The sequence below is a fragment of the Epinephelus lanceolatus genome, chromosome 12, assembly GCF_041903045.1.
Source record: "Epinephelus lanceolatus isolate andai-2023 chromosome 12, ASM4190304v1, whole genome shotgun sequence".
In the NCBI taxonomy this organism is placed as follows: domain Eukaryota; kingdom Metazoa; phylum Chordata; class Actinopteri; order Perciformes; family Serranidae; genus Epinephelus; species Epinephelus lanceolatus.
Genome location: NC_135745.1, coordinates 13,480,128 through 13,504,266, shown reverse-complemented (window position 1 = coordinate 13,504,266; position 24,139 = coordinate 13,480,128). Strand labels below are relative to the sequence as shown.

General features: G+C 41.0%; 2 protein-coding genes and 1 pseudogene across 3 annotated transcripts; 2 read left to right on the top strand and 1 right to left on the bottom strand.

Annotated features, from left to right (window-relative positions):
- Positions 1-882: 882 nt before the first annotated feature.
- On the top strand, positions 883-5,276 carry LOC144465071 (tripartite motif-containing protein 16-like). Its single transcript, XM_078172978.1, has one exon. It carries the CDS (start codon positions 1,018-1,020, stop codon positions 2,689-2,691), a length of 1,674 nt encoding a protein of 557 aa, XP_078029104.1. The 5' UTR covers positions 883-1,017; the 3' UTR covers positions 2,692-5,276.
- A 639-nt stretch (positions 5,277-5,915) lies between these two features.
- On the top strand, positions 5,916-23,164 carry LOC117271519 (cAMP-responsive element modulator). 2 transcript variants are annotated; one of them, XM_033649701.2, is made up of 8 exons: positions 5,916-6,173; positions 7,745-7,862; positions 8,051-8,173; positions 13,027-13,115; positions 13,230-13,372; positions 14,172-14,360; positions 20,572-20,731; positions 21,347-23,164. In XM_033649701.2, exons 2-8 carry the CDS (start codon positions 7,755-7,757, stop codon positions 21,489-21,491), a joined length of 957 nt encoding a protein of 318 aa, XP_033505592.2. In that variant the 5' UTR covers positions 5,916-6,173; positions 7,745-7,754; the 3' UTR covers positions 21,492-23,164. The 2 variants fall into 2 exon arrangements, with proteins under 2 accessions (XP_033505592.2, XP_033505593.1); XM_033649702.2 differs by lacking the exons at positions 5,916-6,173; positions 7,745-7,862; positions 8,051-8,173; ... (1 more) ...; positions 13,230-13,372; positions 14,172-14,360 and adding an exon at positions 18,212-18,480.
- On the bottom strand, positions 15,212-16,104 carry LOC144465030 (E3 ubiquitin/ISG15 ligase TRIM25-like; annotated as a pseudogene).
- Positions 23,165-24,139: the final 975 nt, after the last annotated feature.

The window sequence follows — 24,139 nt, the reverse complement described above, 5'->3', positions numbered from 1 at the left end:
TATAGCCTCAACATTCCCAAATAGTATTTACAGCCTGAGAGATGATATGAATATCATTCATAAAGTGGAAACACTTCTCTACCATCTTTCCCATGTGCCCTGAATGCAGCATCAGTGTTACAGGGTGTGACTCCTGTGAACAAACTGACACAGTGTGATATTACAGATATTTAAATGTTTCTTTGCTGATGTTGTTTGAAGCTGCCAAAGGCTCAGTGAAGTTTTTCCTTTACTGTTATTCTGTGAGCCATGGGATCATTTTAGACTCAAACTATTATGAAATGAAACTGTCGGAGATGTTTGGAGGGTGAATCTGTCTTTGGAGAAGAAACATCCAGTGGTTTAATCTTCAGCAGTGTATTTGTGAATAATATTTTCAGTGCTTCAGGGTGGAGGGAGGGACAGAGTCTGGTCTGACTGCTCTGCTGAGGTTCTGTCTCTTCAACAGTCTGTTAACGTCCCTTTCCAGGATGGAGAAAGTCATCACTGGTGTCAGGACTGTGCTGCTGTCTTTCAAAAGGATCAACTAGGATGAATTTTCCATCTTTCTTGTAATGTATTTCAGATATTGTAATCATTACATACTTTAATCAAACTGTATTTTTGGAGATCAGAAGAGCTAATTCTGAAAACTGAGGAGTCATCTCCAAACCATCTGATTCTAAGGAGAGTTTACCTCCTAAAAGTTGAAGTGTCCAGTGTTTTTAATTGAGAAATGAGCTCTGTAGCAAACTAGTGTTAAACACACAGTATAAACTGCTCGTCCTCCTGGAATGAAGCAAAGCTTGATAACCCCTCCCTCCTCTTCCTGCTCTCAAACTCAGCCAGCTCCACTCTGTCTGCGTATTTCCTTGTTCCCTCCCCTTCAGATCTACAGTTTGAACCAACATGGTGGTGAAGTGAGAGAGCTGACAGGCCCCATTCACTGCACAAACACATGCTGTTTAGATCAGAGCTCAAACTACTTTCAGTTCTGAGGAAGTGAAACTCAGACAGTCGTTGTCACTGAGAGGTGAAATGGCGCAGAAAGGAGTTCAGCTGGACAGAGAAACCTTCTCTTGTCCCATCTGTCTGGATCTACTGAAGGATCCGGTGGCTACTCCCTGTGGACACAGCTACTGCATGAACTGTATTAAAAGCTTCTGGGATGAAGAGGACGAGAAGAAAGTCCACAGCTGCCCTCAGTGCAGGCAGACCTTCACACCGAGGCCTGTCCTGCTGAAAAACGCCATGTTAGCAGTTTTAGTGGAGGAACTGAAGAAGACTGGACTCCAAGCTGCTCCTGCTGATCACTGCTATGCTGGACCTGAAGATGTGGCCTGTGATGTCTGCACTGGGAGGAAACTGAAAGCTCTCAAGTCCTGTCTGGTGTGTGTCGTCTCTTACTGTCAGCAACACCTTCAGTTTCATAATGTAATTCAGTTAAAGAAACACAAGCTGGTGGACCCCTCCAACAAGCTCCAGGAGAAGATCTGCTCTCGTCATGATGAGGTGATGAAGATGTTCTGCCGTACTGATCAGCAGTGTATCTGTTATCTCTGCTCTGTGGATGAACATAAAGGCCACGACACAGTCTCAGCTGCAGCAGAGAGGACTGAGAGGCAGAGAGAGCTGGAGGTGAGTCGACAAAACATCCAGCAGAGAATCCAGGACAGAGAGAAAGATGTGAAGCTGCTTCAACAGGAGGTGGAGGCTATCAATCGCTCTGCTGATAAAGCAGTGGAGGACAGTGAGAAGATCTTCACTGAGCTGATCCATCTGATGGAGAAAAGACGCTCTGATGTGAAGCAGCAGGTCAGATCCCAGCAGGAAACTGAAGTGAGTGGAGTCAAAGAGCTTGAGGAGAAGCTGCAGCAGGAGATCACTGAGCTGAAGAGGAAAGACGCTGAGCTGATGAAGCTCTCACACACAGAGGATCACACCCAGTTTCTACACAACTACTCCTCACTGTCACCACTCAGTGAATCTACAGACTCATCCAGCATCAATATCCGTCCTCTGAGGTACTTTGAGGATGTGACAGCGGCTGTGTCAGAGCTCAGAGATAAACTACAGGACGTTCTGAGAGAGAAATGGACAAACATCTCACAGACAGTGACTGATGTGGATGTTTTACTGTCAAATTCACAACCAGAGCCCAAGACCAGAGCTGGATTCTTAAAATATTCACGTGAAATCACACTGGATCCAAACACAGCAAACACATACCTGTTATTATCTGAGGGAAACAGAAAAGCAACATTAATGGGCAAACAACAATCTTATTCAAGTCACCCAGACAGATTCACTGATCGTTGGCAGGTCCTGAGTAGAGAGAGTCTGACTGGACATTGTTACTGGGAGGTGGAGTGGAGAGGAGGAGGAGTTGATGTAGCAGTCGCATACAAGAATATCAGCAGAGCAGGGGTTGAGAGTATATTTGGAAACAAAGACAAATCTTGGGTGCTGGTTTGTAGAAAAACCTGTTATCAGTTCTGGTACAACAAAATCAGCACTCCTGTCTCAGGTCCTCAGTCCTCCAGAGTAGGAGTGTACCTGGATCACAGTGCAGGTATTCTGTCCTTCTACAGCGTCTCTGAAACCATGACTCTCCTCCACAGAGTCCAGACCACATTCACTCAGCCTCTCTATGCTGGACTTGGGCTTTACTTCCCTTTTGGAAGCACTGCTGAGTTCTGTAAACTCAAATAAACAGAAGTCATTTAAGAAACAGTGGATTAAATTCTGTGTTTTGATCTGAAATGTATTTTTTTCTCCATCATTGTTGCTGAGAGCTGATTTTTCTTTTCATGTCTTCACTGCACAGAGATCAGCTGTCAGTCAAACACTATGGCTGGTACTTTGACATCTTCTCATTAGTTGTGCTGTAAATGTTTGAGTTTCTTTAGGTGGCGCTCCTTCCTGTGTCTGTTTAACCATGGAGGCTGTCACTGCTCATGATGATGTTTCTTTACCTCAACTGATATTTCTCTGTGTGAAATTGTAAATGTCTCTATGTTCTAAATGTTTGTTCAATATTTGTTTGATGCATTTGTATGTTGTTGTTTCTCCTCCACTGCATGGGTCTTCAGATAAAAATCACCAGAGCTTTTTTTATCATAGATATTTTGTTACAATTTGTAAATTTGTAATAAGCACTTTAATGAGGCTACATTTACATTAATTTTGTCAGCAAAACAAGTGTTGTTGTTGTTGTCTAAAGCGATGTACAAATGAAGTGCTATGATGTATTATAAACACTGGTCGTGTGGATGAAGTGAATCTGTACATTAAATCATTGAACAACAGTCATGTATTTTGCTTCTTCTTGTCTTCATTTGTATTAAACTCAGCTGATGGAGGAAATGTGAAACTGATATGAGTGTAGTCAGACAGTCAGTCTCTGTCCTTTCAGCTTTCCTCACTAAAACAGCTTTGTCACAGAGAAATGAGCAGAGTTTTCTATCACTTGTTGCTTCTTACTGATAACATTTTATTTGTGCTCTTAGTCAGTAAAAAGGATTATTACATAGACATGTAATATTACACACACTGTGAGCTGACAGAGCTCATATTTGTATAGTATATTTGTATGGAAATGCATCTAACATTCAAATATACCTTCTCATGTTTGATCAGTCTGGATATGACTGATTGATTTTGATGATTAAAAACACACATAACTCTGTACTGCAGTCATTACATATGTGACATCCCACACTAAACACAGTAAATGCTAAAAGCTTACTTCCATTGTGGTCCTGATCTACTGAAGGATGTAGTGACGACTGTGTGTGGACACAGCTACTGCATGAACTGTATCAGAACCAGGGTTAAACTTTGCCTCACCAATTCCAGTTTTGCTCTTTAAATAAGGAATGATAGGTTTGTAACATACAGAGACATTCTTTGAATTGAATGCCGCAGCCATGTAGTGTTTAGGGATTAGCATTCTCCAGAAGTAAAGACCAAGTTCTCTTTTTGTTGATGACACATAAACAGGCTATGCTTGTGGACCTAAACCTTTTACTACAGGGGTCTGGTGTCAGTTATTAACTTTGCAATCTTTAATGCTTACTGCTGCTATCGTCAACGAGATAGAGATTTGTTTTTAACTTTTTTTTCCCTGTACACACTTAATATTGTTTCTGCAATTTCAAATAAAAATGTCCTGTTGCTCACATACCTGTTTTTAAAGTGTTGTTGCTTTTTTCAGCCAGGAGATGGCGAAATTACTTTGGTCTAAAACGGTGTGTCACAGTCAAACACTGAAAAGTATCAAAAATGAATATGAAAATTGTTCATCTATCATCTAATTTATGTCACTGCAAACTTCAAATCGCATTTTGTTGTGTAAATTGAAATTATTTGTGTATTATTATCTGAGGGGAACAGGAAAGCAACAGTAATGGGTAAAAAACAATCTTATTCATGTCACCCAGACAGATTCACTGAATGTTGGCAGGTCCTGAGTAGAGGGAGTCTGACTGGACGTTGTTACTGGGAGGTGGAGTGGAGAGGAGGAGGAGTTGATGTAGCAGTCACATACAAGAATATCAGCAGAGCAGGACTGGACTTCGGCTTTCTTTGTTTTCTGGAGACACTGCTGAGTTCTGTAAACTCAAATAAACAGAAGTCATTTAAGAAACAGTGGATTAAATTCTGTGTTTTTGATCTGAAATGTATTTTTTTCTCCATCATTGTTGCTGAGAGCTGATTTTTCTTTTCATGTCTTCACTGCACAGAGATCAGCTGTCAGTCAAACACTATGGCTGGTACTTTGACATCTTCTCATTAGTTGTGCTGTAAATGTTTGAGTTTCTTTAGGTGGCGCTCCTTCCTGTGTCTGTTTAACCATGGAGGCTGTCACTGCTCATGATGATGTTTCTTTACCTCAACTGATATTTCTCTGTGTGAAATTGTAAACGTCTCTATGTTCTAAATGTTTGTTCAATATTTGTTTGATGCATGTTGTTGTTTCTCCTCCACTGCATGGGTCTTCAGATAAAAATCACCATAACATACTTTATCATAGATATTTTGTTGTTTTGTAAATTTGTAATCAGATCTTTAACTACATTTACATTTATTTTGTTGGCAAACCAAGTGTTGTTGTTGTTGTTGTTGTTGTTATTGTTGTCCAAATGAAGTGCTATGATGTATTATAAAGAGTGGTCGTGTGGATGAAGTGAATCTGTACATTAAATCATTGAACAACAGTCATGTACCAGACTGTACTGATGGGATGTGAGAACAAACTGAAGGTTTACATGATTAATAAACAAACATAAACATTTCTTTCTTCTTGTCGTCATTTGTATCAAACTCAGCTGATGGAGGAAATGTGAAACTGATATGAGAGTATAACTGAGACAGTTTTCCTCCTGAAACAGCACAAAGTACAGAGTTCATGTTCAGAGCAGAAGAACATTTGTCAGTCAGTCTCTGTCCTTTCAGCTTTCCTCACTAAAACAGCTTTGTCACAGAGAAATGAGCAGAGTTTTCTATCACTTGTTTCCTTCTTACTGATAACATTTTATTTGTGCTCTTCGTCAGTAAAAAGTGTTGTTGCTTTTTTCAGCCAGTAGATGGCGACATTACTTTGGTCTAAAACGGTGTGACTCGTCACAGTCAAACACTGAAAAGTATCAAAAATGAATATGAAAATTGCTCATCTATCATCTAATTTATGTCACTGCAAACTTCAAATCACATTTTGTTGTGTGAATTGAAATTGTTTGTGTATTAGCTTTGAAATGTCCTACCTTTAGTTTTACAGACACCTTGTGAGACCTTTTTATCATGTAATCTCTTTTAATTTTCAGATTTATTTAGGCTATGTAAACAACGAGGTTTGGTCCAGAAAAGAGTAGAAACGGTATTTAAAGCAATAAATTACAATATATTGTAATCGTTTGTGCTGTGCATAGGGAAAAAAAATCTTACTTATATCCCGTTTTAAATACGCAGAAGGTGATTTTGGCCACTTGTCGTTTACGCTGTGCAAAGCGAACGCGGAAGTAGGTACCAGACAATCATCTCGCTCCACCTCGACACTCTTCGACGTTAAACTGACTCGTCGGTCGACATTTTTGGCACAGCATCATCAGCGCTGACGTGAGACTACGTGAGCGAAGGCACAGGCCGTCCACCCATACTGTAATTAGTGACGAGTCAGACTACGTAAAACTTCGGTAAGTCACTGCAAAGCTGTCACATTTTTGCTCAGCGCCGGTCGGGCAGAGTCGAGGGACGATGTGCAAACACGTCTGCGGTGCTAAACTTTTCATTAAAACTTTGCTGTGCGAACAGGATGGCGAATTAGCCGACCAACATGGAGTAAAAAAATGCTCCCAGTCGGCTCCGCTGTAGCAGTTCCTTTCTGTCTAAGTTTACAGAGCTGCGTCAAGCCAGGCGGAGTAAGATGGATGCCGGAAGACTGAGCGAGAGACGTCTCTTCAAAATAAAATATTTTATATTAAGATTGAATCAGTGCTTCATTTTTTTAAATTTCTTTTTACAAAGTCTGCTTGTGCTTATTTTAATTGCGTTGATAAAAGGTTATATCCTTCAAAATAAAGTTTTAAAATGAAACACGTAAGGGCAGTTACCGCAAACTACAGCTAAAAATGACCTTGAATTGCAAAAAGCGGAAGTCACATTCGCCTTTAAGAACTTTTTTTTTTTTTCAGAATTGAGTTTGTTCAACCTGATAATTCACAGTGTGCTTTATACCACTTGTAATATGCCAATAAAGCAAAAAGTGGAACTTGTTTTACATGTTGGGGGTTACATTTACAAAAAAATGAAAACCTGCTTTGACCCGTTTGCAACAATTCTCCTTAAATTTTGGATCTGAGGGTTTCCACTGCCTACAGTTCTTGGATTATGCATTATTTTAATTTAAATGTCTTTGATTTGATTTCATATTTGCACAATAAGAAAACTTTCTAATCTGATGAGTCACTCTTTGAGTTGCAGATACTTGACGACATTAACTTGAGATAGTGCTTGAAACGTTCCTTTATCAAACAGGGGCCCTGTAGTTGTGCATGAAGCTCCCTGGTGTGAAATTTTACATTGTACTGGAGGCTGTTGACATCAGTCAAGTCTTTGCGATCGTCAGCCTTTAAACTTACATCTATGTTGTTCATCGTTCAAGCAGGCATCTGAATTAATGTATATTACGTGTATATAAAAATTTCAAAGTCCTATTCAGTTCTTTAAGTCATCTCTCTGTTGCTATTTGGCCCCTTTTTTAACTATAAAGAATCAACATGGTGAAATGATAGTTGAGTTTTTGTGCCTGCATGTTGGATAAACAATCAACAGACATATTCAGACAGATCATTTTGACTCACAAGCAAACCATGGAGTCTCCTGTACTGAATTTGAAGTGTGTTCATTGTATTTAGCTACTCTGAAAACATAGTTTTGTGGAGAGTGTTCATTCCCCGACATTAATTTTGCGTGTTTATACTTCGAGGTGACAAACAGCTCAGAAAACAAAATAAATCTAAATTTATAGCAGGTAAAAAAAACATTTATTATGTAGCTATGGTCAGAAAAAAATCTTGTTAGAGGTGAGCTCCTGTTTAATAAAGGGGATATACTGTGTGTAATTAGTCCCTGGAGAGGCAAGTTTGGTATCACAGGAACAGACAATCATGTGTTTGTGATCTTTGATAATAGTTCTGGAAAATATAAGAAAGGCTTGTGTCAACCTCAGCACTACTATTAATGATCTGCTTGTCTATCTGTCTAGGTGACTGACTATGGACTCCTCAGTCTCGCCTCAGCTGGACAGCACTTTAAACGACACAGTGACAGATGGAGAGGAGAACCACAGTGAAGACAGTCCATCTCCTGCAGCCCCCCCTCAGGTACACACACAAACACACACACACACACCTTGTTTTTAAAGTGTTCAACAAGTTAAACTGACAGAGAGGGGCATCCATAGACATTAGCCAGTGTTTAGATGTTGAAATCCCTAAAAATGTCTTCTTTTACATGTCACATAATGTTCCTCTGTGGATTTCGGTATGATTGGCTTGATTTGTGTCTGCAGGTGTCGGTGGCAACGGAGTCCCCTGGTGTGACTGTTGTCCAGCTGTGTGACGGTCAGGTCCAAGGGGTCATCCAGGCCCCCCAGACCTCTGTCATACAGTCACCACAGGTCCAGACTGTCCAGGTAAGAGCATGAGATGGTCTCTGCTGTGATTCATACTAATATTAAGCTTTGGCTTCTGTTGTGAAACTGATGGCAGGTCGGTCTGTAAAGTACTGAATATCAGCTACAGGGCGCATGCATAGAAATATCAGTAGGGGAGACCGGGGTAAGATGAGCCTCTTTTCATATTCAGGATCACTACATCAAAGATATTATAGTTTTGTTGCTAACTAATATACTATGTGCATATATTTCAGGATGTTGTGCATCCCTACAAACAAACAGAATGAGTGTGAACATAACTGTTTTGATAATATAGCATGTCCAAAAAAAGTGGTTTCGCGGCACAGCTTAAGTTGGTGTCCTTGCTAACAGGAGGGCTAATTGTGGAAATTAAGGTATTATAATAATTTGAACTTGTTTATTAACACATTTGAGCATACTCAATGAAAACTCTCATTCTCTCATCATCCTTCCTCTATATGTCCTCCTTCATCCTCTCTAAACTCCTCCTTCCATTTTACTCTCGTTCCATCCACCCCCCTCCCTCCTTCCATCCATATCCCACCTGCCCCTTTACTCAATATTCCACCTGTCCAGGTTGCAGGGGAATACAAACTGCCGGGACTTCCTTGCTGTGCCACCAACTCTGTGAGCCGGTGGCTCAACTTACCCCTGTTCAAATTACTCAACTTACCCCATAGCTACCATATTGACTTCATTAGCCCCCACAGCTAAAATGGTGCACTTTCATGGTAGCTGTACTACCTCATTTTGTAGTTAATAGATACCACAATTGATGTATAAAACAAATAAAAAATGATCTATTTAGGTCTAAATACAATCCCCATGAAACTTATGATAGACTAAATTCACTTTAATGAGTGAAAAATGCTTTTTTGGACATAAATCTCTAACCACTTAACCCATGTGGTTCTTACCTTCACAGACTCCATGAAATGATGCCTTCTTCCTAAATATTTGGTCACATGCTCAATTTTATTTACGGTCTCCTAGCAATAAGGGGTGGCTCAACTTGTCCCTATGCTCAACTTACCCCAGTCTCCCCTATCAGCGTGAACTGTTTTCTAGTCCTTTGGTGTCCAAGTCGATACTCAAGTCAGTTTAAGTCGAATGTTTAAATGAGTCGAATCTCATGTCTTTCAAATCAAGTCCAAGTCAAGTTTCAGTTTTGTCAGAACAACTTTCAAGTCATTCAAGACAATTCCAGGTTAAGACTCAAGTCACTGAAGACAAGTCCAGGTCAGGTCTCAAGAATCTTGAATCTCGAAATATACATGAGCATAAAATTACAATTTTACCTTTAAGCAAAAAAGCAGGTGTTACTGTGGCATTACTGGTGTTCAATTAAAGCTACTCTTACACAGCACTTAGAAAAAATTTGAACATCCACAACTCCCGCCTCCCTCTGAAGTCCCATCCCCCTCCTCCTGCAACTCCACCTCGCTCTAAAGGCCTACTCCCCCCTCCTCCATTACGTCCTCATTATGTCTATGATAGACGTAGGCGTTGGCAAGGTAACGTTAGATGCATGGAAGAGGAGAGCGAGTGTAACGTTACAACAAAGACAGTCAAACACAACCCCGGAGTTTTAAAACTCAACCGGAGTGAGTGATGACTGATGAGTTTTAGAATGAAGTTACAGTGCTAACGTTATATAGTACCGTTAACGTTACTGGTAAGTGGAAACGCACAAGGAAGATAACGTTAATATTTCAGAGGCTACGCTACGGTAGGCTAACGTTAGCCATTAGCAGCTGGATGCTGTGTTGTCATATAACGTGATAGCCTATGTTACATTAGAGGCTGGGGGGAATGTTACAGTTACGTCAGTCGGAGGCCTCCACGTGGGGAAGACAGACAGGACGCTCGGCCAATCATTGCATTCGGTCCGAATGCAATGATTGGTCTTAGTTTTCTTAGAACCATGAGAATGGTATAATTATGAGTTTTTATCTCTGGTGTAATTTACTTACATTTTAGCATGCCATCAGCTTATTGATAGCATTTTAACCTAAAAAAATAAAAAATTTCCAGAAAGGTAAGTGTCGCTTTAAGCCCAAAGCTAACTTTAGCATGACTGCTGCGACAGCGATACATTTAATTTTAACATTCTTGCTTACTTTAGAGTCAATTAAAACACATCAGTGGACATAATCATGAAACATATTACAGGACACAGTACCTTATTCCCATTTGAGCTGGGGCTTAAACATACAAGAACAAGAGCTTGATTATGCAGAGCAAAGTAGCATGGTCTTCCCTCCTTTGTACTCAAACTTTACTGCCTCAATATCCTGTTTCCACCAGGAAAAGGCATCAAAATAAAGGTCCTATAATATAAAAAAAGGAAAGGGGACTACCAAAATAAAGGCTTACATGAAGTAATTTAACCTCCGCTCCAATCTTATCTACAGACCATCGTTTACCTTTTAAAGCCATTGACAAACTGAGCCTCAAGTCTTTCACGTCAAATCTAAGCCAGGTCTGGAGTCTGTTAGAGTTGATCTCAAGTCATTCAAGGCAACTCCAAGTCAAATCTGTCAGAGTTTCCAGTCAAGTCAGTAATTAAAATCAAGTCCTAGACAAGTCTTTATTCTGCCAGAAAAAGTCTAAAGGCAAGACATGCAGACAAGAATGGATATTGAGAACTGCCAGTTCCTGACTTGGCCTTTACCGAAATATGGATAAGCTCCTGAAGAAACTGCTGCCAGTATTTATGTAATTGCTAATCCATTCCAACAAAGCCAGCATTTTCAAACTGACCCCCAAAATGACCCCTATCGATGACGAAATTGCAGACGTCATGCCATTATGTTGACATTGTTTAACTGTGTGTTTACATTCTGAGCTCTCCAGTCATGACTGACAGGGCAAAATGTTTAAAAGTGTGGGCTCACTTTACTGAATTTAATGAAGATGCAGCCAAATGCATTATATTTATAAAAGTGGCTGTGTAAAGCTGGTAACACCAACTACCTCATGAACACTTCCAGTTACAGCATTCTGTACATCTCACTTGTGTCAACCTCCTGACTCCCACGCTGATGGGATTTGCCAGAGTAAAAATGCGTCTGCCTCGACCTTGTTATTGTTATAACAATAACAAGGTATTGTTAATACGTCAGTAGTTAGTAGCTCAGGACACAGTGAGCATCGTCTTTAAGCACTTTTAATTTATGTTCCTAAATAATCCCTTAGACATCAGGTGCCTTTGTAAATCCAGTTTGATGCTTTACACTAAAATGACAGCACTGTGGTTATTGACAGGCAGTATCGGGATCAGTATCAATAAAATCCTAGTGATAACCGTCCCCATACAAGACAACTCCAAGTCAAGTCTTAATTCTGTATGATGAATGATGAAGTTTTCAAGCAAAGGAACAAGTGACATGTCAAGCTCTCTGTTGTAAACAAAAATGGAGTTATGATGATGTGAGAGCTAGTGTGTTGTTGTGTGAATGAGGATTTAGGTGCCATGTGTAGGAGGTACTCTGGAGTGCCTGAGGTCTAATGCAGTGTATCTGTTAATAGGATTGTGAGCAGTAGGAGCTGAGATTTAAGCTCATCACTCTAACCTTCACATTCACAAGATGTTTTTGTTTGGTCTGGGCAGCATGACAGCTCCACAAACTGCAGACACGTCAGTTGCACTGACCTGTAGGCTGCAGCTGTGTGACACCGGCCAAAAGTCACAACGGGACTGTTTCACCCAATAATGTGGTGGAGACTCACAGATGTTTTGGTATTCAGCACTTGAATGACACATTTTGTAGACAGGAAATTAAATAATGCTCGCTCACCTCGTGTCTGATCAGATAAGATGTTGCAGCAGATTTTCTAGCGTGCAGCTTGATTTGCAAAGCGCAGGTTACTTGGTTATTTTGTGAAAAGTATCTTTACAAGGAAATTGTTCAGGAAGGAGATCAAAGCTGTGAGCTGCACAGCGAAACAGCAGATGTCAGCCGCAAAGTGGTTTTGGTAGCTCATTTCAAAGTACTTGGTGCTTAATATCAGTGACTTTCATCAATAACAAGTTTGACCTAATTGTGGTACTGGCTTAACTTTCAATGTAATAATTACATTGTCCTAGAAATGAAACTCCTGTGTCAGTAATTCTTAAAGCACAGTTCGGATTGAGTTTATTAAGAGCTTAAATCTGCTTCTCTGAACATCTGGAGACAGATTCAAGACTGAAGGCTGGGTGCACTGCAGCAGAAATATGACAAAAGAAGTCATTTCATACATTGAGGAACTTCTGCTTCACGAGTGTAAGCCTAAAAAGTGTAGGCCTAACTTTCACTTCCATAATTATCAATAAATGAACATGGAAACGCCCCTGTTTAACTTGGCATAAATCAGACTTGTCCTTTGTCTGGTGCAGACATTTTCCTCTAATAGGGCCGAAGCAGCCTTTGTGTTGATAACACACAACCGTAACGCACCAGTGTGAGTCATAAAAGCTTACTGATTGATGACATATAACCAGGTCAAATTCATGTTTGTTATTATTCCGACACGGGGTATGTCAAAAATGTAAACCTGTTTATTCATGCTGCAATGAAACCATGCCTGGAGAAAAGAGGGTGTTAACTCAGACATTCACAGATAATTATACAGCGCATAGAGCACTAAAGACTGCTGAGACGTGTGATGGGTTGCAGAGATAATAAAATGCTGCTCAAATCCCTTTTTGACGTCATCCTTCTCTTTCACAGTTTGTTGACTCAAACACATTCAAGTTTACTCACAAAAGTCTGTGTACAGACGGCAACACCAAAGATATTGCCATAATTAAAAAACCCCAAACAATATTTTTGGATCACTCACCACTTTCAAATTGTTTTCTACAGATTGCCACTGTAGCAGAGCTGGAGGATGACGATTCAGTCACAGACACCCAGAAGAGACGGGAGCTCCTCTCCAGGCGCCCGTCTTACCGGTGAGAAGACGTTAATATTAAACATGAGCGTGATAAACAGCATAAAGTGTGTAAAATCAGATAATATCGAACTGTCTGCGTGGCATCACTTCATGGAGCTCTTTTCTACGGCAGAAAAATTCTCAATGAGCTTTCATCAGATTCGCCGGCAGTTCCTAAAATCGATGAGGAGAAGACAGAAGAGGAGGCGCCAGTCTCCAGTGCTGCCTCAGCATCAGCGCCGACCTCCATCTATCAGACCAGCTCAGGACAATATAGTCAGTACACACACACACACGCTGAATTTGAACCAGTCAGGTTGTAGTTTATCCACCCTCTCAGTCTACTTGTGTCACTGTGTACATGCGAATATTTTATGTCCTCTACCGAGTCGCAAAGTGGATGAAACTGGACTAAATCACATGATGTTAAGTGTGGTAAACGGCTTAAAATACAACAGTACCCAGGTGCCTCGCTGCTGTTGCCACGGAGAACAACTCAAAGCAGAAATCCAAGCTTATTCAAAAAGCTTTGCATCATAGTTGCTGCATTTGCTGTAAATTACATTTTAAGCCTTGTGACTAAATATGTCCTGCTGCCTTTAGGGCTGCACAATATGAGTAAAATATGTGATATGCAATAAGGTTGTTGACAATTGCAATAATGATATTACTTTCGATAAGTAGATAGTACAGTGCATTTCTGCTGTTCTCAATACACTGCGTCAATACAACAAATTGGCTGATGAATTAAAACACTTAAAGAAAATGATTTCCAACATTCTTTTATTGAACAAACTGAACATTGAACTGAACATAGAAGGCATGAATTGAAACGAAATGGTGATAGTTACATTTTAAAGTGCAGTTTTCTAGTTCTTTGAACTAACTTTAAAAACTAAAGATTCAACCACGAGGGTGTCACCTCCATTGAAGACTTACAAGGGTTCCGACTTTCACTCATCTCACATTTTCTATGAGGAACTTGAATGCAACTTTTGCTAGATACCTGGCAACACAGCTACTTCACTTCGTTTAGACTGCAGCCTTGTTATTGACGAACTTTAACCCCCCACAGTTGCGATCACTCAGGGGAGAGCCATCCAGTTGACCAGTCCCGGAGTTGAAACCCTTCAGGGAGCCCAGACCCTGACGGTGGCCAGCTCTCCCACCCCGCAGCCCGGAGCCACAATCCTGCAGTGTGCAGCTCCACCCGGAGACTCCCCACAGCAGTTCTACATTCAGGGAGGACAGGTGCTCGTCCAAGGTAGGGCTCAGCTGATTTGGAAATTTCCTGTGTACATGTTGAGAAAATTTGGAATCATGTAAGGAACATAGAAGAGACTCAAGGGAATAACATTCATCTCAACAGTGACATAGCATAAATTAAGGCTGAAATGTCAATCTGTGTAAATCCTATTTTATATGATAATCCTCAACTGAAATCATGGGATTACGACCTAGAAGAACATGTGGGACTGTGTAAACGAAAATGTACATGGTACACACTCACAACCCTGAGTGTTAAGAGCCATAGTGAACCGTCTGTTCTGGGGCCAGTACTGTACGTTGCCACCTGGGCTGGAAAACCTTTGAAATTCACTTGTAGATTTGAATTAGTGCCAGTAGATTAGGGACTTTAACAAAGTAGACTTTTATACTAGCAAGAATCACTTTGTAAGAACAGGTGTTCTAAATCTAAGGTATCTTTGTTTGGAAATAAACTCTTGAATTAAACTCTTTTGATGCCGTACACCATTTTTTATCAAAATATGTATTGAATCAGCGAGATTTAATTGATGTCATTTGAGTAATACCGTCACAGGCAGTTAATGCAGGCAGAGCTTACAAACCAATGACTCATACATGTGAGTTGTCACCATCCGAGTGCCGATGATGACATCATTCTTAGAGACTGTGAGGTAGTTATGGACTCATGGGTGGCCACAGAAGTTATCCCATTGATTGTATGATTACAGGGCAACATCTCAAGGACAATATAGGTAGTATGGAGACCAAAAAGAAGAAAACCAAATAACACCAGTAGCCAGATTGCATGTTTTCCATCCGGCCGCAGACTGTGTTATGAAAAGAATATGGTCTAAGCCAGTGCCTGTTCTAGTCTGTGGATTGATTGAAACAGGTGACTGAAGGCTTCCTCTGTAGAAAATAGGTGTCATCCTCTGTGTGTGAGAGCTGCTCCAACTCTGCGTCTTTTCTTCTCAGATCAGTAATCTCTGGCTACAGTTTCTCCTGAAGCTCTTTGGCTGGGCTAACTTCAGTTTTCTGCTTAGTTCTGATCTGCTTCCCCACCTTATAACTTTGGTTCTCAGTCATGCTAATAAGCTCAGTGAAGATCCTCTTGCTGTCATCTATTGCTTTATCAGCAGAGCCATTGAGATCCTTCACCTCCTGTAAGGACCCTCATGCCCTTCTTTTTGTGCAGGATTCTCTGGTGGATATCTTGCTGACTCAACTCAGGCTGTCTCTGTCTCTCAGCCCTTTCTGCTGTAGCTGAGACTGTGTCGTGGCTTCATGTTCATTCACAGAGCAGAGATAACAGACACACTGCTGATCAGTACGGCAGAAAACACTCTTCATCTTGTTATGATGACAGCAAATGTTCTCTTGATGCTTCTCACAGCTCACAGTGAGAAGCCTGACAACTCAGACAGGACTTGGGTGCCTGCTGCTTTTTCCCAGTGCAGACATCTCAAGCCACATCTTCAGGTCCACCATAGGAGTGATAAGCTTGGAGTCCAGTCTTCTTCAGCTCCTCCACTAAACCTGCAAACCTGATGTTTTATTTAACAGTACAGGCCTCGATGTGAAGGTCTGCTCACATTAAGGGTACCTGTGGATTGTTTCTGATTGTCTTCATCCCTAAGGTTTTTTATACAGCTCATACAGTAGCTGTGTCCACAAGGAATAGCCACTGGATCCGTCAGTAGATCCAGACAGATCACAGAGCAAAGTATTTCTAGGTCCAAATGTATTCCTTACTCTTTCATTTGGAAGATTGCTTCACTCAACAGAAGAGACCCTGCTGCTTCTGTTCTCATATGTGTTCGGTGATCAGCTGTGAATGGGCTTGTCTACTCTTGCACTTTCATTCCTTGTTGTGTACACCCATTTTTTCACTGGCAGTACTCAGAAAGGGGTGGGAACAAGGACACGTCTGAGCACAAAAGAAGTTGGTCTACCTGAGAAACCAGGAAGACTAGGCAGTAAAGCTTTATTACACTAAAAGCAATTTTAAAGAAGCAGTATGTGCACCATCAGTTTACGTCACAAATACTGCACTATGCTAACGCAGAAGCTAACTAGAAACATAAAACTACTGAGTTATGCTTTTGACTTTCCAAGCTAAAGGAAAAGCAGCCAAATCAACAAGTTTTTTTTTCTCTGTTTTTTTTCTCTTACGGGTCTGAAGCCCTGTTTACTCCTGGTGTTAGCATGTGTTTTGGGTGATTGGATCACAATTGGACAGCTTTAAGTAGAGGTGGGAATGCATCCAATGTGTCCTCAGGTGTAAACAGGGCTAGAGTTTCCACGGAAAATGTCAAATCACAGTCAGTGCAAATGTACATGGAATCATGTACACTATAGCCCTCTTTAGATAGGAGTTATGCAAATTTGCAGGAAAGCCCAATCAGTCTTTTTTCAGCATTGGCAGTATAAAAACAAAATCAGGGAGTGCGGCAAAATGTGGCCTGCCTACTTTTGTTTATACAGAATGTGCCTTTTTCGGGGCAGTGGGGGGCGTGAGCAAGTAACAAAACATGTAGCTCAGCGTGTGACGTAAACAGTGACGTGGGAGGGAAGCCGCGGCTGGTCAGTCCTTCAGCGATTGTAAGTCAGCCCGTTCTTCACCGTTCCTGCCATTTGACGGTTAATGGCCTCTTCATTTATGAGGACAAGGAGGGCGCGCAATTCCTTGTCTCCCCAGTTGCTCATCTTTACAGTGTCTGTCAAGTTTGTGTTTCCCTCTTGCTACTAGCTGCTCGCTAATTCCTGCTATCAGCTGTTTCCTGTTTATCCACGGCCAGTGGCTCACACGTGTGGCGTCATCAACAGCTCCTCCCACAAGTCTTCAACAGCCCCTCCCGTTGCGGAAGGCTTCCTCGGTCTGTTTAAACTAAAAGGGTTCCGCCAATATGACTACCCTACGAGGCGGAAAATTGGGCACCTCAGATCAACTCGCCAATCCGGCTCTGTGTGTCTAAACGCTTGCAGCTTGCCGGCAAAACGGCCCAACATTTGCGGAAAATCTGGCAGTGTAAAAGGGGCTTATGATTTCATTACCAAAGCCAGTTTTTAATACTATGCAAGTTATTTTCTTTCTTTTATTTGGATTGTCACAAAATGGATGAAAACTACCGACCTGCCTGGCATCCATGTTTTTTGACAATGTCTTTCGAGCAGCTGTGGTGGTTTTGCATTGTAACCAAAGGCACCAATGGCTTTCACCACATTAGCTCTTATGTTTAACTGTCTGTAGGTAGCTTTCCTTTTTTCTTTTTCAGCCATGGCAGCTCACACCCACCCTGTTAACTACCCAGTTATTTGCCTGCTCATTAAAAAAAGGATATCGCAATTACCCGAAACACAAAAGGCATGACTTCCTGTGTGGCAGAGGATTTACACCAGCAAAGACCCACCAGGCAACCGAGTGTTTAAACAACAAATACAATCTTTCATAGGCTTTGTTAAATAACTATTATGCTATAAAATTCAGTAATATGAGTTGTGAACATTTTGTGATCACTTCAGACAAATAATGTAAAACCACAATTATCTTAATTCTCTCTGCCATCCTTCCTCTGGTGTTTTAGGACACACAAAATAACTCCAATCAGGGTGCTCAACAGTTTGCACGGCAGCCGCTTGGGACACAATATCCTCTTGTTTGTTGAGCGTCTCTCTAGCTGCGTCACTAGTGCTAAAAATACAACCCCTCCACTACCACCCCCCCCCCTTCAGCTCCCCCTCCTTCTCTCTCTCTCTCTCTCTCTCTCCCTCCCTCCCTCCCTGCCTGCCTGCCAGCCTGCCCGGCTCACATTGTGTTTCTCTACTTCACCGTCTGATCCGCAGGGGGGGAGGGGGGAGGGTGGGAGGAACTCTAATCCAGGGTGTTTTACTGACTTCAGCGGGCAGGAGTGATGTCATTGTGATGTCAATGCCTGTAATTGTAATCGCGCTGCAAAGTTGACGAGTGACCACTCGGATGCAGAGAGAGCTGAGAGGAAAAAGGGAGAAAGAGAGGTGCTTGTAAAGCAAGGAGGAAAAAGGGTAGAAGAGTGTTTCTCTGCTGAGGTGTTTTATTGCCGTGGTGCTGGATTATTGGAAACAAGAGATGGCTGTAACTGGGGATGAGACCGAGTCAGGTAGAGTTTCTTTCATGAATATTTTCATATGTGCAAAAGTCACTTTTCTTTGACTCTTGAGGTATTTATGCGTGTATTGCATATGCTGTCAGCAATGAGGATTTGGAAGTATTGCCAAGGTTACACCTGCAAATAAGCAGAGCGAGAAGAATATGCTGTATTTGGAGATTATTTTTCTAACTGTAAGAGAAAATCTTTTATTTATCCAACTATGACAGCCAAACTTTTTTTTCACAGATAAAGATTTATGAAATTTTGCTTACTTTTAAATCACTTTTACTGCATGTATTGTGAAATTGAAGAAGGAAACATGCTACAGATTGGACAGCTGTCCTTCCTATTTCACCACAGGAAAAGCACTATGACAGGTCAGGGTTGTGTTGTAAAAAAAAAAGAAAGGAAGAAAAAAAGGCGAAAACAGCGTAGGGTTAGTTTGCTCAACTACGGTATGTTCCTGTCAGTCTGTATCCCTCTGTTGCATACATACACATGCGCATACACTCACTCACTCACACGTACACAAAAAGTCTGCTCTCTGAACCACTCCAGTGGCTGTCAGGCAGAAAGGCAAGCGGGGGGGCAAGATAGTTGTCTGTTTGACGTCACTCCAGTTTCCTGGAACAGAGGCCAGGCAGGGAAGAGAGAATGCAAAACGGGCAAGTGAGACGCACACACTGACGTCAGCACAGCGCGAGTCACTCCGTTATCATAATGACAGAGAAAGAGAGAGACACTGTGTGTGTGTGTGTGTGTGTGTGTGTGTGTTTACACCTGCTGTGTCTCTTTTTGAATGAGTGTGTGTGTGTGTCTGTGTGTGTGGACATGAGAGAAGGGGGAGGGAAGATAGAAACTTCTCAGGAACAAAGTGAAGAAGAGAAACTGAAATGGCGAGAGACAGCAGGCAGAGCAGTTAACAGTTGACTCATCTAATTGATGACTCAACTCATACAGCACATAAACCACAACCAGAAGCCTGTTTTTTTCCTCCAGAAGCACTATCAGTTTTAATGACAAAGGCAATAAAACATCGGTTATCAGTAGCACACGTTGGGGTAAACACAGCGACACCTCACCAGCACGACTGAAAGAACCTATTAAAACCTATATGGCAAATCTCAGGAGGAAATGTGTTAATGTGATGGAATCAATTCAGTATTTGGAAACACATCACTTCCAAAACAGTAGCTGGGAGTCTGCTGCTGACACTCAGGAGCTCCTCTTTAACTGATCAGAGTAGCCACAGAAACCAGTGACTTGAGTTTCTACTGTTTCAGCCACTTGAGACTAATCCTAGATCATTAATTACTAATTTGTGTGCACAAATGAAATAATTCAAGAGCAGAAATTATTAATTAGCGCACACAAGTACTCCTGACACCTACTGTGCTACATTAAGATCTTAATATGACAAAAAATACTTTTTATTCAAAATAGAAGTCTCTGGGTTTGTTTTAGTTTGTTTTTAAGCCAGCATCTAGTGGTCATTAGAGGAACTGCGGTGTAAGTCATGTAAGATTTTGACAAGAGTTTTGCTTCTTGCTCGGTAATGCATCAAGTAAAAGGAGACATTATTATAATTAATGATGAGTGTATTTCACAGACCCTGCCTTGTGTTTTCCAAAGATCTTAATTGCTGCCCTGTAACTGTATAAGCTGTATACAGTACAACTATTTTTGTCAACTTACTCTGCACCTCTGTGTGGTGCACCTGCATTAAAATAACATCTGACAGAGACACAAATGGAGCAGTTTTCCCCCAGCAAATGAGGTCATTTAAGAGCAAATACCTGCTCACAAGGACAGTTGAGATCACAGGAAATTCATCTTTTCAGGCAGGAAGGAAAGCGGATAAGCTCTCTTGGCTGAAGTGCCTGTCTAACATCCTCTGGTGAAATACATTCGTGTTTACTGTCCATTTAAGGTGAAAATGTGAAGAAACACACTTTGTGATTGAGTAGACAGTTAATGGAATTGGAAAAATCTGAAAAAAGGCATGTCATGGATCACATTTTTATTATAAAGGAGAATAATAAATAACATAAAGTTACAGGCTTTGGAGTCCTAACACTTTTGTTCATCTTCCCCCTATAGCTGCCACAGGAGATATACCTGCCTACCAGCTGCGGTCACCCAACTCGGGCCTGGCTCAGAGCATCGTGATGGCTGCATCCCCGGGCACCATGCAGAATCCCCAGCCACAGCACGCCGAAGAGATCACCCGTAAGAGGGAGGTCCGACTGATGAAAAACAGGTAGGTGCCAAGAGTTGGTAACGGAGAGGAAATAACTGGACAGAATTTAAAAATTAAGTCACAAAGATGCTATCAAGCAAGAGTATTTAGATTGCTAATCACCTTAATTGTCTGAGTTTTATTTTCTACCCTGCAGTCACATAGTCCTGACTCAAAAACGGCTGTTCTACTGCTAAATACGGTTAAAAGTTTCCATAAAACAGCAAGTTACCATCTACAACTGTGATTTAAATGATTCATGCACTGAAATTAAAAGTGTCAACCAGGGCTCCAACAGTCTGGAGGTTGATATACACACATTTTTGTTGCCAAAGTGACAAGTCAAAAGCAGTGCAAAGGTCAAAGCTGCAGCATGCTGCCTTTATGAGTGCGCAAATCATTCCGTGCCCCTTGATTGTTCATGATTGATAGGGAAATATTGCAGCAGGTAAATGAATAGTTATCAAGGAAAATATGGGCATTAATGTGGAAGCAGTTTAACAATAGAAGAGGAACTTGACAGCCATAAAAACATGTGCTCCCTTGGATTGTGCATAGCTTGCATTTTGTCTGCAGCCTAAATTACATTTTCATCATGCGACTCAAACAGATTTTCCCCCCTCTTTTCCTCTCCAGGGAGGCAGCTCGAGAGTGCCGCAGGAAAAAGAAAGAGTACGTCAAATGTCTGGAAAACCGCGTGGCTGTGTTGGAAAACCAAAACAAGACCCTGATTGAAGAGCTGAAAGCACTGAAGGACATTTACTGCCACAAAGCTGAGTAGCGGCGGGCGTTTGTGGTCAGGAGCTGAAGACAGTGCCGTTTACAAACTGCTACAGCAAAACAAAAAAAAGAAAGAAAAGACTCTGGAACAAAAACTGCTTTGACCGTCTTTGTGTCTCTGCTCACTCAGGCCTGGTTTACGCTGAATTCAGAAGTGTCCCGAGGAATTCGAACAGCTTGAGCTTGCCAGTTTTTTCTCTTGTTCTAATCTTGTGCTCTTTGCATGTGAAGACTCAAGTGTCGTACACACTTTGCTTTGCTGTTTGCTTTTGTGCGCGGGCGAAGCCAGCCCATCAGAGCCAGCTGAAGAAGAGGAACAGGAAGGGGAAATACAGGTGCTTCCTGAAAATGTGCCGCTCAAGTACAGAGATTACGAAAAAGCCTTGACGGGTTCAGCCAGGTCCAGTTACCAGCAAGTCTCTCGGAGGTCAGTCGAGGTGCACGCCAAGCTTCGCAGATCCACCACCAGCTGCAACAAGGCAACTCAGCCGTGTATGCCTGATGTCATGTGCGTCATTTACGCTTCTGTTTTTGGCTGTTTCATGCATTCCTTCATGTGAAAACACAGTATCTTCAAGCCTTTTGTCATTAAGGTGATTTTCTGGAGTTCATCAACTTGTTTTCAGATTTGAATTGGAGTTCTCGATTTGGTCAGAAAGGTCTCTCAAGAAAGAAGAATTCAAGATGAAAATCCTCTTCCATTTTAAGATTATGTGCAGATTTTCTGAATTTATTTAAAGCCAATGTAGAGCAGCATTATCTAAATCAGAACTTGGTTGGCAAGTTATTTTTCACCACTAAGAGTGGTGAAGTCAAAGCACAGAAAGTATCAAAATGTCCATGTGGATATTAGCAGGATTTATATTCTATTACCTTTATTGAAAGAATTTCACTCCACAGGTTTATATCTCAGCAAAGCAAATGTATTCTATTATCTAGTCGTCAACATGCTATAAATTAATTTATATATTCTATATGGAAGAACCAAAATTTTGTAAACCAGCATCTTAAAATGAAAAAGAATAACTGTTGTGCTTTACTGTCATGCAGGCGTCAGTTTTGTTTTCTGAATGATGGATATCCATTGTGGTATAAAACTGTATTTGATTATGGCTAGTTACTAAAATGCTCTGTTTAAAGGGTGATGCCAATTTATTTTCTCTTTTCTTTTTTCTTTTTTTTAATGTAAAGACATTTTATTTTAATGATAATATATCTTGTGATAATGTTTCTGGTGATTTTGAAACGGCTTGCTTTTCCTCTTTCTGTTCATGTAGTTGTTGAGTTTGTTCCACTGAATATATTTTACCGAAAGGTAACAGACCATCTCTCACGGCTGCCAAAGCTCTCTAAGTCACAGTTAGGTATTTAACTACTGTGTAGCTCAGTGACAACAGCATGATTCATCCTGTGGTTGTCTTGTTGTGTACCAACCAAATGACCCATCATGGTTTGTATTCACAGAGGAATGACCATTCTGTGAAGTTCTACCAAAAGACGGTAATAAACGTTTTATTTGATATCAACTGAGTTCAATTTTACTGCATGTATCTTTTTTTTTTTTTTTGCCGTATGAAATGGTGGTTACAAGGTGTTCTTTTCTCAGTGTACTTCCTTGTTTGAATTGTAAAACCCAAACTATTTTTGTTTATCTAATAAAATATTCAAACGTGACATGGATTGTGACATATTGCTCATCCTACTTCCCCCTCTTTAGGATTCAAGTCCAGCTTTCTATGTAGGTGCAGGGAAAGGTGCACAAATCAAATCTGATGCCTCCATCTGGTACTAAGAAATACTTCAATATTTTGTATAATTTTTTTTATAAAAATGACAAAAGAGGGGAAAAAATGTGTGTGAAAAGGTTTTATTTATTTATTTATTTTTCATAAATCAACCATTTTATTTTAATAAGATGGCATGGTGTCTTGTGTTAAAGCTTCAGGCAGAGATTTCGAGTGATAAAAACTTCTCTAATACTTATACTGTTGGTATTACAATACAGCTATATTTTCCACTGTAGTAGATATTTGTCTTACACTATACCTTCCCAGAGAAACACCCCAAAATCGAAAATACACATTTCCTCCTCTTACCTGTAGTGCTATCAATCTAGATTGTTTTGGTGTGAGCTGCCAAGTGTCAGAGATATTGACCACAGAGGTGTCTGTCTTCTCTCCAATATAATGGAACTGGATGGCACTCGGCTTGTGGTGCTCAAAGCGGCAAAAAAATACAATTGAAAAACTCAACAGCAATGTCTCTTTCCAGAAATCATGACCCGGTTACTCAAGATAATCTACACGCCTTGCTGTGAGCAGTTTAATGTAGGAACTATTTTCTTTATTAAAACTACACTCGCTAACCGTATCACTGCTCAGAAGGAAGTGTGCATCTACTCATGGACGAGAGGCTTGTACATGTGACAGTGCAAGATGTAAACATCAATGGCAGAAGCCCTTTTTAAACAGGAGTTGTGCAAATTTGCAGGAAAGCCCAATCAGTCTTTTTTCAGCATTGGCAGTACAAAAACAAAATCGGGGAGTGCGGCAAAATGCTGCCTACCTACTTTTGTTTATACAGAATGCGCCTTTTTTGGGGCAATGGGGGGCGTGAGCAAGTAACAAAACGTGTAGCTCAGCATGTGAC